Raw genomic sequence first — 13,598 nt, forward strand, 5'->3', positions numbered from 1 at the left:
AGATGACTGTGTGTCACAAAGCTAATGTTGAATTACATTTAGAATACAGTTGAATTTCCATCAAAAGTGATTAAAATACCTCCCACTCTTAAAAAAACCTGCCATTTCAATTACCAGGAAAATTAACGGATATAAAATGGCCCATTCCTTGGCCATGTCTATGAAGAAAGTGTCACTGACCTAGTTTTCAAGTAAAATAACATGTTTCTTTTTATAGATCACATTCATACTCTTAGTCATAGATCAAAGACTGTCTGAATAAACTACTGTTTCTCTTTGACTGGAGTCATCTGCTGGCAACTTTCCACGTACCTAGTGATTTAGGGTAATGAAAATTCCCAAACTCTTGTATGTCAATGTAGCCATCAATTTACACATTCAGCAACAGACCTTAGTCTAGTAAAAACTACCTTTTCCAAATGTGTAATAAGATTTTATTTTGTAAAACTCTTGTCTAAAAATACATCTCTTGAACCTTTAGACATCATCTTAGGAAAGGGTTACAAAAGCAGTCCAGCATGGCATGAAGCATTCTTCATTGATATACATTCCAACATCTTTTCTTATAGAGCATTGGTATTTTTTTAATTTCCCAATTATTATTCTGTATCTGCATACTACTTCAAGAAAACATTTGGATCATATAATTTCTCAGACATAGTGGAAAGAGTAATTGAAGATAAACCAGAGCAAACTTCTCTTTGAGAGTAAGATCATTTAAAGAATCACTAGAAAGTCAAATGTTACATATATAATGACTAACTTGGGGGGAGTAAATAAGCAGAATTACCCAGTCTTTCTACTATGTGATATAAGAGGAAATAAAAGTCATTTCTAACCTGCTTCAGAAAAATTCATTAACTGTAAAACTAAAAAATTGTAAATTTTTTTTTAAAAAAACCTATTAGAACATAAGGTTTTTGAAGGTTTTTTTTTTTCTCATTGCTTATAAAACAGGTACCAACCACAGAAAATAGAGTTCTTTCTATACCAGGTTTTTTTTGTTTTAGTTTTAGTTTTTTTCAGTCCATTACAATGTTGACTGTCTTATCCACAGAAGCTCATGAACTGCTTTGGAAAGAGGGCTAGGTTCAAATAGCAGTTCTAACACGTATTACCTGTGTGCTCCTAGGCAAGCATCTTAATCTCTCTGTTTCTTGATTTCCATACTTTTATATTACTGGGTTGGGCCAGATGACCCCTAAAGTTCCTTCCTAGCTCTCCATCTAAGATTCAATGAACTACTGTTAACATAACCACTTCTTATTCCAGCAGGAGACATTATTCTAGCTCAGATATTCTAAGCTGCTTGCTTCCTTCTTCCTACTGCTGGTCTTTTGACCATCTAACTTCACAATAATGCTTGAGAGTGGGTGGAAGAATTAAAGAGATGGAAGCTAAAGCAAGTAAATGTGGCCATTGGTTGACTTGAAAAAGGTTTGTTTAGGTAGGAAACAGAATTGGGTCTTTTGGTTTCTCTTTTTTTTTCCCCTGTGGTCTGCAGGGATCCATGCTATCCTTCCACTACTTCGAGACAATCGAGAATTGGCCATCCAACGGATGATAAGGAAATTCTTTGATATCATTTTCTAAAGCCTGTCATGGTTATTTCTATCCATAGTACACTACATGGTAAAAGACGATGCATTCTCGTTCTCACAGGTTTCGCTAGTCTGTCTCGAAATGTAGTTTTCTGAATAGATCTTAGAGCAAGAGAAGCCTGATGGCTTATGCTTCCTGCCCACACACCACAGGTCCTTCATGATCTTCAGAAAGTAATTCCTAAATTTCTGCCCAATGAATGCATAAAGCACAGGGTTGAGGCAGCAATGCAGAAAAGCCAGCACTTCTGTGACACTTCTTGTATAAGCTATGAGCTTCTCACTACTGCAGGATCGGAGCCGACCTGTATTGTTGGCCACCACGAGAAGAACCATATTATGGGGCACTTGGCAGACCAAGAAAACAAGAACCACCACAATAATCACCCGGATGGCTTTATGCCGCTTAGAATTGTGAGCCTGCACTAAAGTTTTGACAATGAACATGTAGCAAAATATCATGAACACCAAAGGGATAAAGAAACCAAAGAGAAGCTGGAGAGCTAAGATGAGTATTTTCCATTTGACTGCCTCCGAGGTCGTGTGGTATTTGGCTTCACAGACCTCCCTCCCCTGTGTTGTATATTTTTGGTTGAACATAAAAGTTGAACTAGAGATTATGATTGAGAACAGCCACACCACCAAACATATCATCTTCTTGTATGCCAATGTCCGGGTTCGAAGCCTGAAAGATTTGGTCGCCTGTACTATAGCAATGTATCGGTCCAGGCTGATACAGGTCAAGAGAAGCATTCCACAATTAAAGTTGATGGCATATATACTTGTAGTCAGTTTGCACATAATGTTGCTAAACTTCCATGAGCCTGTAGCATGATTTACAGCCCAGAATGGGAGAGTAAGGATGAATAATATGTCTGCTATGGCCATATTAAAGAGATAGACATCAGTCATGGATTTGGCTTTCTTGTAGAAAGCAAAGGTAATCACCACTAAAATGTTCCCCAGGAGGCCAAAGACACAGATAAAGGAGTAGGCAATTGGTACAAATAACATGGTGAAGTCTCTGACATCCTTCATAAAACAAAACAATCCCTCATCAATGAAATAATCTGTACTGGGAGTGACTGCACTATAATCGTTTAAGTATTCAAAGTTGCTTGAATTCATTGGTTCCTAGAAAGTAAAAAAAGAAAGACAATTAGTTGGAGCATAGCAAGGTGGTATCAGAGGAAACCAAGAATTTTACTCTAAGTCATAAAGCAGACTTACCTCATTCATGGTGGTAACTGGGCTGATTAAATGTATATGGAAATGGGCAAGGACAAATCAGATATGATATCTTTCTATCTCCAAAAAAAGAGACAAAGAAGGTGAGGAGACGCTAAGGAGAAAACAAAGAAAAAGACAACATAATGAAAACAAGCAGTGATTGGAGGAAATCCTTCAAAATGCAATGACATCTCATTCAATCAGAATTAGTATACATACTTTAACACTCAAGAGGTTTTACCATTGTGGATATTCCCTCCATTGGTGCAGAATTCAATTCTGTAATGCCTTAATAAATGGTTTCAAGGTCTGCTACGTTAAAAAAAAAAAAATTCAGTCCCTAGTGACCAACTCTCTCCAAGTTTAGCTAGATTTGACCTTGGATGAAAGTCTATTGCCAGGAATGTACTTCATCTTGTTAGGACTTGCCAGAGTTAGTGTCCCGCTGGCATAGTTTTCAAGAACTCAGGTTCACCAGGGCACTTGAGTGGGATAATAATGGAGGAATTATTGAATGATTTGGACCTTTATGAGAATGCCTATAGGATTAGGAAGGTAATATTTCAGTCCCATTGTTATTAGTCAAATCAACATTCAATGAATGATCTTCAAATAAGTATGAATAATCATGGAAAAGCCATTTCAATAAATCTTTATTGAGCAAATACTATGTGATAAGCCTTCAGTTAAATACGGTGAGCATGCTTTTTAAAAGTGTCATTCTTTTTTTCAAGATGATTATAATCTGGTTGGGTAGACTGACTTCACAATTAAAATTTAGAATTCAAAGAGTTCGTATCCCCAGAGCTTAGTTCTCATTCATTAATAGAAGTGAAAGCTTCCACAGGACCCAGAGCAAGGTTTCATGGAATAAGAGAGATTTCAAAAAGAACTGGAAGAACAGGTAGGATGAAAACAGAATGCAAGCTCCTTGAGGGCAGGGACTACTTTATTTTTATGTATCCTCCATGCCTATCACAGTGCTTTGCATGTAGTAGGTGCTTAATAAAGTTGTATCTGATTGAACTGATAGGCGGAGACCACTGGAAAGGACATTTCATATGAAGAGAACATATAATCAGAGGATCTTAGGGTTTTAGAACTGGAATGGGAACTTAAAGATCATCAAGAAAAGGCTGATTCCTGGTCAGATTGAACTAGAGGACCCTTCTAACTCTGAGTTTTTGACGTATCATCTACTGTAAAAGCTCCCTCTCATTTGCTTTTCTTTTTTTTTTTTTACAAATGAGGAAACTGAGTCCCCAAGAGGTGAAATAACTTGCCCAATGTCACACAAGTGATAGAGTCAATGAAGTTAAGTTTATTGCCCTTTCTATTTTCCCTTCATCACTACCCCCTTTCCAGTTCTAGTTCCTGGGAACCATAAACAATTCAACATTACCATTACTTCTGGAAACTATGTTAATCAACACACTTATGACTCCATTCACCATCTCTGACTTTCCAGATCAAAACAGCCTTTCCTATCTACCACTCCCCATATATGCAATCTCCCTCTGTTAGAATGGAAGCTCATTTCTCCATATATTGAGAAGTTTAATTTACTTTTTTTCTTTCTTTTCAATAATGATGATAAATATAAGAATAGCTAGTATTTACATAACACTTTAAGGTTTGCAAATATTATCTCATTTTATCCTCATAACAACCCTAGGAGGTAGGTGATATTATTATTATTCCCATTTTACAGATGGAAAAACTGAGACAAACAGAAGTTAAATGACTTGCCTGGGGTTACACAGCTAATAAGTGTCTGAGATCGGGTTTAGACTCAGATCTTTCTGTTTCCACGTGTATCATTCCCTCCACTACTCCACCAGCTACCAAAATTCATTATCTTTCTCTTCGAGGGAATGGGAGAAGTGATATAATGGCAAATGTAGGCAACATAAAAGCAAAAGATATCAGTAAAATCAACAATTTTTCTTTAAAGAATATCAGTTCCTTGAAAGTAAGGAAAGTCTCTCCCTAATACTTTGCATAGTACTTGGCATCTAGTAATGGCATAGTAAATGCTTTTCACTTGTTTATTTATTCATCTATTCATTTTGACAGAGTGGGGGAGAACTGTAGGTTATTAGTAAAGGCATTATTATCTCCATTTTATAGATGAGAAAACAGAAAGTAGAACGGTTAAGGGACTTACAAATAGTTAAAAGCTAGTAGGTGTCAGATTTGAACCCAGGTTTCTCCTGATTGCCTAGACTTTTTCCCACTGCAACATTGCTAGTAGACATTGTTTAATTAGTCCTTTTCACCTACCTGTCCTTTCCACCTTCCTCTTTTTTAAATTTCTTCTTTAAATTATAAACTTCTCAAGGAGAGAAGAGTCCACATTAAACCAAAATTCTCTAAGCTCCCTGTCTCCTTGGACAACAGTATGTAACTATGTCCATGAAATATATATGTGCAAAGAAAGGTAAATCTGTTGTTACTGTAAAGTGATTATAAATTGATGGTGAGATCCACAATTCCAAGCACAAGAAGGAAGAACACGCTATCAGCTTTTTTTTTATCTTGATGCCAATGACTCAGTGATTGCAAATGATTCATAGAAGCTACTCCAAAACCACTATTTCCCCCACAAAAGTCATGTACGTCATATTTAAGGAAATAATGTTGACGATATACTGGCATCCATGTCACCCACAGCAACTACAAGAAGCATATACCCATTTAGCTCCGCTGAATAAGCCTGAAAAACTGTCACTTATATCTAACAGAAACACACTTTGTACTCTGTTTCAAAGTTTTACAGGTCAGGGAGGGCAGTGAAGTTTAGGGAGCAACAGCTAGTTTTTCTAGATGTCATACTAATTAATTTTTCTTTGACTCCACAAGTGAAAAACACTGAATTTTAAATGGAAAAATTCTCAAAAAATCTTTCTACAATTCAAAAGTACCTGCTATGTGCCATGTGCTGTTTGAGAGACTAGGCTTCACAGAGATAGGAAAAAGGTCCTACTTTCAAAGTGTTTGTTTCCAATCTAACCAGGAGAAAAGGAGCAGGTAAAACATACACAGATTACTTAGAATACAAGGGAGAATGAGACCAGCACACAGGACAGGCCCAGGACAGAGGGGCTGCACTAAGGAGGTGGCAGCTGAACTCAAATGAATTCAGTAACTATTGACAAGTCACGTATTAAACACTAGACCTGTGCTATGTGTGGGGGATATTCAGACAAAAAACTGATGTTGTCATCACCCTCAAGAAACTTACTTTCTTATGGAGCTAGGCCTTGAAAAAAGGGGAGAACCTCAACACCTGGAGAAGCAAAAAGGAGAGTCATTCGAAGGATGAGATGTTGTGAACAAAGGTACCAAGATGGTGGATAAGATGAGAATTAATGATGCAATGTCATTCTATTGGATGAAATTTAGATTCTATAAAAAGGTGAGACACATGAACTTAAGGCTTTAAAGGGATGATAGAGCCAAATGGTGGAAGGCCTTGAACCCCAGGACCAGGAGTTTATACTTTATCATGTAAACAAAGCAGAGTCAATAAAAGGTTTTGGTTAGAGAAGGGGCATGATCATAGGTTCAGAGTTAGAACTGGAGAGTCCATGAATCCAACCCCTTCTGTGCACAGATGAGGAAACTGAGACAAATAGAGGTTAAGTGACTCATCCATGGTCACACAGCTAGTTTGTGACTGGATATGAACTCAGGTCTTCTGTAGTTCAGGCCTAGGGCTCTAATCATTGTGCCACCTAGCTGAGAAACTAAGGCACAGAAAAGTAACTTGCATAAGGACATACAGTAATAGCAAATGGCAAAATCAGGATTTGAATCCAGGACCTCTGTCTCCAAATCCAACATTCTTTATGCTGCACCAAGGTATTTCCCTACCTTTATCTCTCCAAAGTCTTCATCACTACTGTTAATAATTTGCCAGAGGTTATTACTGGCATGAAAGGCAGTGGGGTAGTGGATAAATGGCTGAAATTATGTCAAGAAGTGAGTTCAAATCCTGTTTCCTATACACGCTAGCTGGATGATCCTGGGCAAGTCACTTAACCTCTTAGTGTCTAAATAACCAGGCAATTATACAAATGAGTTGCCATTCTGTGTCACTGGAGGAAGATTTCTCACTGGAGCTTCCCCACACTGATGACACCATAGACCTCAACCAAAAGATAATAATAATAATAATAATAATAATAATAATAAACCTGATATAAAATCATCATATTAACTCCTAAATCACATACAAAGTATTTTTCAGTAAGCAATTTACTTATAATGCCATTCACCTGTCTTTGAAATCTAGCTCCCTTAAAGGATGGTTCTAAGCCTGCGACCCTCAAACTAGGAATTGTTCCCTGATGGTAAAAGAAGGCTAACAATAGAACCCACTTCAGGAGCAAATGAAATAATGAATGTGTGAACTACCGCTGTGTAAATGGGGGTTGGTTTTGTTATTGACAGAGAATCGCAAACTACCACATTTTCAATAGCTGTTTTGCAATGACAATGGGGAGGAGGGCAGAATATTAATTTGATGTGTTTTTTTAAAATTTTCTTTCAGCAGAGAATCTAGAAAAGCCTTTTGGAAGATAACAAGTTTCAGAAAATTTTTTTCTAAGCCAGTTCATTTTTGTCCTAACTCTTTCTTTCTCTTTTCTAGCATTCAGTTGTGTTGGATAAAACTGGTGATGCTCAGCAGTTCATTAATATTCTAGGGACTAAGTCACTCCCTGCATCTGAGTCAGTCACTCAAGGCTCATTAGCTCTATTAGCCCAATTTTTTTGTTGTTCAGTAATTTCAGTTGTGTCTGATTCCTTGTGACCCCATTTGAAGTTTGCTTGGCAGAGACGCCGGAATGGTTTGCCATTTCCTTTTCCAGTTCATTTTACAGAGGATAAACTGAGGCAAATAGTGTAAAGTGACTTGCTCAGGGGTCACACAGCTAGTAAGTGTCTGAGTCCAGATTTGAACTCAGGAAGATGAGTCTTCCTGACTCCAGGCCCAGCACTCTATCCACTGGGCCACCTGGCTGCTGCCCCTAGGAGATCATTACCATTCCTGTAAGTACAAGAAGCAGCATTGGTTCAAATGACATCCCCATAGATAATTTTAACAGTTCAATACCTGGTTTGCAGTCTCTTTTTCCATCCCAACCATATCCTTATGCTAGGGAACATTAACAAATGTGCAACAGGCACAACATTATTAGGCTTGTTAATTGCCTGGCCTCAAATTGTATACCTCCCCAAGGGCTTCACTGACTACCAAAAGTTTTAATCCTGCTTCAGACAGATCTTGGGCAAATCACCTAACCTGTCTCAGCCTCAGTTTTCTCATCTATAAAAGGGGAATAAGAATAGCTCCTATTTCACAGGGTCGTTGTGAAGAACAAATGAAATAGATATAGCACTTTGCAGATTTTAAAGTGCTACATAAATGATCATCATCATTAACATTATTATCATTAAGAACACAGAGCTGACGGCGATTTGAATAGTTGCATTTGTCTTCTTCTGGCCATACTCCCTATATCAACTTGATTTTAAGCAACAGCCGGCATGCTGGCTAAACAGACCTAGCCACAGAGATGTGCGTCAAACCACTGTCTGACTTGCTGCGCTTGGCTTCCTATGTCTGCGACACGGATGAGCTGTCCCCCACCTACACTGGTTAAGGATTTCAAGAGAGCTCTATTTTAATCACAGCAGTGTGATGTTACTGAGCCGCATCTTCCTTCCCTCCTTTGCCATCTGAAGGCATAACTCTGGTTTACTGTACCAAGGCATCAAAACAAGCTATTCAGTATGCAGGTCCAAATAACAAGCCCCTTCTCTCACACCTTGGATATCACTATAGTGTAAGCCTCTGGAAGGAATTATTTAGAGGGCAAGAGACAAGGAGAAATTGTGTTCTGCGTTTTACAGAATCACAGAATTTCAGAGTGGGCAGGGACTGAGTCCACCTGGTTTCCAACATTCTGGATAAGGGAGGGGCCATCCAGACTTTGTTTTAAAAGCTTCCAATGAAGGGAAACTCCCTAACTCCTTCAAAGCATCTATCCCATTGTACAAGATAATTTTAGCTGTTACAATGTCTTTCTTGATATCAAGCCTCCCACCTGCTATTGCTAAATCTGCCTTCTGCAGGCACTACACTTATCTATGTAATTACTGCACAAAATCATAACACTAGTACTTCAGGCTCAATGTATAACCTTGTTTTAAGGAATGGGTAGGCATAAGGCCAGACCAGTCAGAAATGCATATACCCTGGTATTTTAGGGGCACACGGCTGCACATATGTGGTACCCTGTAGGTTTTATGGATTCATAGACTCAGAAAGTCAAAGGGAAGCCATCTTTTGCAGTTCCCCTACTTTATGTGAATGAGAAAACTAAAAACATGAGGACTAAAGGGACTTACAGTGCAAGGTATGTGTGGCGGAAGGAAGATGAGCAGAATCAAAAAAAGGAAGTGTAAACTGGCTAACAGAGATGAATGAGAATGCATGGCCAAGACTCCTGAGAACTCTAGGGTATGCCTGGAAAACTGAAGATTCTTTATTCATGAGATTAACTAATTGAAGCATAAATGGTTACTAAAGGAAGTTTGGTTGGCTGTATTTGATGTTCAGTGTTAATCTTTTAATCAAACAAACAAATAAATAAATAGATAAATAAATAAAGAGGCAGACAACTTGCCTTGAGACTTGGAGAGAGAGGAAATTCTTGGCTAACCACCAACATGAGCCTTACAGCTCAGTCAAGCACATTTAGAAAAGGGGCTCTTGACCTACCAGGCCATTCTGACCTAGCAGCTGACTTGTGGTGCAGGTGGTTGCCTGAGAAGGCTAGAGACATCAAAACGTGCGATCCACAGTTGTGAGTTTTCCCAGGGACCCATAAGTTTCTCCATTCAAGTCCATTCCTCCTAAATTTACATTCTGCAAATTTGTACTCACTCTTCTCCACAATACCATATGCGTTGATTCAGAGACATGAGTGGATTACGATGCTGCCATTACTCTGGCTTTGTGATCTATTCAGTAAATGTTTCATCCTACATTTAGCTTGCTCCTATATGTTTGTTTGCATATTGTCTCCTCAATTAGATTGTAAGTTCCTTGAGGGCAGGGACTGTCTTTTGCCTCTTTCTGTATCCTCAGCACTTAGCACAGTGTGCTGCACACAGTAGGCACTCAATAAATGTTTATCGATTGATTGACTGAAGAATTTTAAAAAATAAACACCTAAGTGAGGTACTACTCAAGCCAGACACAAGCATCAGTAAAAACAATACTTTTTAAACTATATTACATTTAATATATTCCTCTTGTTCTTGTTTGCCTGCTTTTGCCCAGGGCTGGTCTTGTCTGATAATATTTGTGGTGAGGTAAATATTAAGATCATGTATCAAAAGAATTATTTCTACATGACTAGAACGTGCAAAATTAAAAAGAAGGTTGCAATTCCACGTCAATTTTCCAAAACTATGTTGGTTTTGTAAGATGAAAGAACAAAGGGCGGGAATTAGAACTGTACATAACAAGACACTCTATATTACTGTAATTTCCTTTCTAATTTCCTTTTCTTCCACTGATAAAATTCGGATGCTGTGAAATCCCCAAGGAAAATGAATATTCTCTAAATTTTGAATTTCTGAATGATGGTAGGATCAGCAGTATGACCTGCACTCAAGAAATCTTTGTTGATTTCAGATGGGAGTTTTGTGAAACTAACTTAGTGGAAACCTCTCCTGTCAATCACAATTATTCTGCTAGGTTGTCTTGCTAAATTCTTCTCTGGGAATTTACTTCAGGCCAGGTGTTGGGGTGGTGGGTAGGATCATGGGAGAGCTGTTGGGAGAGTTTGTTGGGTGATGTCTATTATGTCAAAATAAGATCTATCAACAAAGAAGAAAAATGAATAAGGATAATAAAGGTTTGTTTCAATGTACCAAGACCCACCCGCAACACTTTTAATATACAGATAAAAATCAGTCACAATAGGTCAATTTCTGGGACTCAAACAAGACAAATAAAACTCACTTCAACATTTATTAGACTCCTCTTCCTCCATCACTTACCTGAGTCCCAAGCCCTTTTTCCAATGAGAAGGAAAGTTAAGACTATAACTGAGTAAGAACTTCCCCCAACCCCCAGTGGACTCCAGCTTCCCTTAGCTGGAAACAAAATAAAACTAAAACCAGGAAATGTTTGTGATAGGTTACTGTCATCCCTTTACAAGTCATACAATTTTATAGTTGAAAAGAATATTAGAACTTACATAGTTCCTTCATTTTTTTCTTTTTTTTAAGATAGTTTCTTCATTTTACAGTTGTGGAAACTAAGCTTGTGTCTACTCAAGGTCCAACAGGCTTTAATGGCAGAGTTGGGATTTGAATCCGGACTTCATTTTCCAAATTCCCTGACTTTTCTGCTGCAAATTTCATGATCTATTCAGTGATCAGTCATTAGGCCTTGCAGTGTTCACAATGAGCATAAGCAAATATCCCATCATGAAGACAACTGCAGCTTACATGCCAACATATGTTCACAGGGAAAAGAAAAAGTCTTTAGGTTTATAAGTTCAGCATCCAAGTAGCCACTTGTTACTGTTTAGGCCCTTTGATATATTTAGAGTCACAGGCAAAGACCATTATGGCTAGATAGAGCCTCAGAGAGAACATTTCAGTGAAATTGCTTCATTTTACTGATTAGGGGCATAAAAAAGAGAGAAAGCCTCCTGGAGTCGAAGTGCTAGTCTGCCTTCCTTCTCCTTTTCAAAAGTAGTGGTTGAGAAATCAACCAAAAGGTTTTTCCCAGTGATTTTTTTCTCCTCTTTGTTCCTCTTGCCAGGAAGGTTTATACTTCTTCAGATCTTTTATTATTTGTGTAAATTATATATTTCAAGTATTTTAGAAATAATTCCTTAGGGCCCTCTTTTTCCATGTTTCTAAATAGTGCTGATTTGGACAGGAGTTGTTTTCTACTTAGCGCTAAAGAAAATCTCCGTAGGCTAGACGAGTAATTTTACTTTAGTTTAATTTTCTTGCTTAATCACAGAGTTATTAACCCTAAAAGACTTTCATGTGCTATGTTCCATCACTTAGCAGTGATATGCTATTTCTTCCAGCCCATAGTCCCTTGAATAAGTCTATTCAGAGATTTATATTAGCTTGATCTCCAGTTTCTAAGGGAAAAAAATAGAACTCCATATTCTAGACTACATATTCATTGGTTTGCTATGCCTAAAATCATAGTTTAATGAAGTTTGAAGAATTGACCTCTAGACATTGTAGTTATTGCTGTTTGGAGGTAGAGAGGTTGGCCAAAACATACAATTTTTCCCAAGGAAGGTACCATACAATATCTTTACTGTAAAACATACATAACCCCTTACAAGCTCTATTAAAAGCAACTAAAATAAAATCAACATCTAAGCATTTTTAATGAAACTGAGCCTCTTCTATAAAATCTAGTGCTTTTTTGCAAATTATCTATTAAATATGCTTTTATAGAAATCAAGGACACATTATATAACTGAAAACATTTCATTTCATCAATATCCCAATAACTTGGTATTTTGCTGAAAAGCATCCCACTTCTGACACCCCATTCTTTTGCAAGCATAATGAAAAAAATTTTAATTTTTTAAAAATTTCATACTCTTGCATTCTGCTTTTTCATTGATCTTCCAATCACTCACCTGTCTAGAATTCTAAAATGATCCTCTGGTTATATTCCTCTTTGGGATAGTCCAAGCAAACTCATCATCAATTTCATCCTGTCAACAAGATGTGAATTAAAATAGGGTCACAGAAAAAGACAACCGAAACACTAAAATTGTCTAAAAGTAAATCGCTGAATTACCACTTCCTATTTGGAAGTGACGCCTTTCTAGACCCAGGGTGAATGTTTAACCATGCGTGTCCTGTAGCTTGCAAAATTACACATAAACTGTGCAGTTCTTGGTCTTCATGAACATTTAGGGAAAAATGTTTGTAGTGAGTGAGATGGGTGGAAAGATGATATGAACTAGACATTTCACTCAGGCCAAGAACATCTTTCCCTGTATACTAAAATTCACTGGAATCCATTAAAATTAGGGAAAATATGCCCATTTTAAAACTTAACAATGGCCATTTCCCCCTCAAGGTTGTAGAATCTCTGGATTGGAAAGAAAGAAATTCTTTTGGCCTTTCTTTTCTAATGGAATGACTGCCAGATTTGCAGTCAGAAAACCCAAATTCCAGTTCCAGGCTACTATTTCCTAGCTGGCTGGCCCTAGACAAGTCAATATATTTTGCTGAGTTTTGACTTCTTTATCTACAAAATGGAGATGATAATGCTTTTACTACCTGCCTCACAGGGTTGTCATAAGGATTAAATGAGATAATGGGTGTAAAACTCTGCCACCTTAAAGCACTCCAGGTACATACACATAAGCTACTTGCGTTGTAGTAGGAAGAGCACTACAATTGAGGTCAAAAGATTTCAATTCAAGAGACCATTGTCTAGTGATAGCAATATTGTTTTATTGGGGCAGCTAGGTGGTACAGTGGATAGAGCACTGGCCCTGAAGTCAGGAGGACCTGAGTTCAAATCTGGATTCAGACCAAGCACTTACTAGCTGTGTGACCCTAGGCAAGTTACTTAACTCTAATTGCCTTAAAAAAAAAAAACACTTTGAGTGAATGAGTCATTTTGACTATTATAAATACTCAAATTAACTACAAAGGACATATGAAGGAAGACACTATCTGCAAGAAGGA

General features: G+C 37.6%; 2 protein-coding genes across 4 annotated transcripts in view; one reads left to right on the forward strand and one right to left on the reverse strand.

Annotated features, from left to right (window-relative positions):
- GPR31 (G protein-coupled receptor 31) overlaps nt 1-13,598 on the forward strand; it is an 85,430-nt gene that overhangs the window by 39,620 nt on the left and 32,212 nt on the right.
- CCR6 (C-C motif chemokine receptor 6) overlaps nt 412-13,598 on the reverse strand; it is a 31,705-nt gene continuing 18,518 nt past the window's right edge. Inside the window, exons 2-4 of one of the 3 annotated variants that reach the window (XM_020970412.2) lie at nt 12,533-12,610; nt 2,832-2,943; nt 412-2,735 (exon numbers count right to left, since the gene is read on the reverse strand). In XM_020970412.2, the coding sequence (XP_020826071.1) occupies nt 1,626-2,735; nt 2,832-2,840 (1,119 nt within the window). In that variant the 5' untranslated portion in view covers nt 2,841-2,943; nt 12,533-12,610 and the 3' untranslated portion in view covers nt 412-1,625. Of the gene's footprint in view, nt 2,736-2,831; nt 2,944-6,075; nt 6,495-12,532; nt 12,687-13,598 lie in introns of those variants that run through there. The other 2 variants (XM_020970411.2, XM_078155043.1) reach the window with 2 other exon arrangements.

This window comes from Phascolarctos cinereus, unplaced genomic scaffold (assembly GCF_003287225.1).
Source record: "Phascolarctos cinereus isolate Bilbo 61053 unplaced genomic scaffold, phaCin_HiC Scaffold_5;HRSCAF=322, whole genome shotgun sequence".
In the NCBI taxonomy this organism is placed as follows: Eukaryota; Metazoa; Chordata; class Mammalia; order Diprotodontia; family Phascolarctidae; genus Phascolarctos; species Phascolarctos cinereus.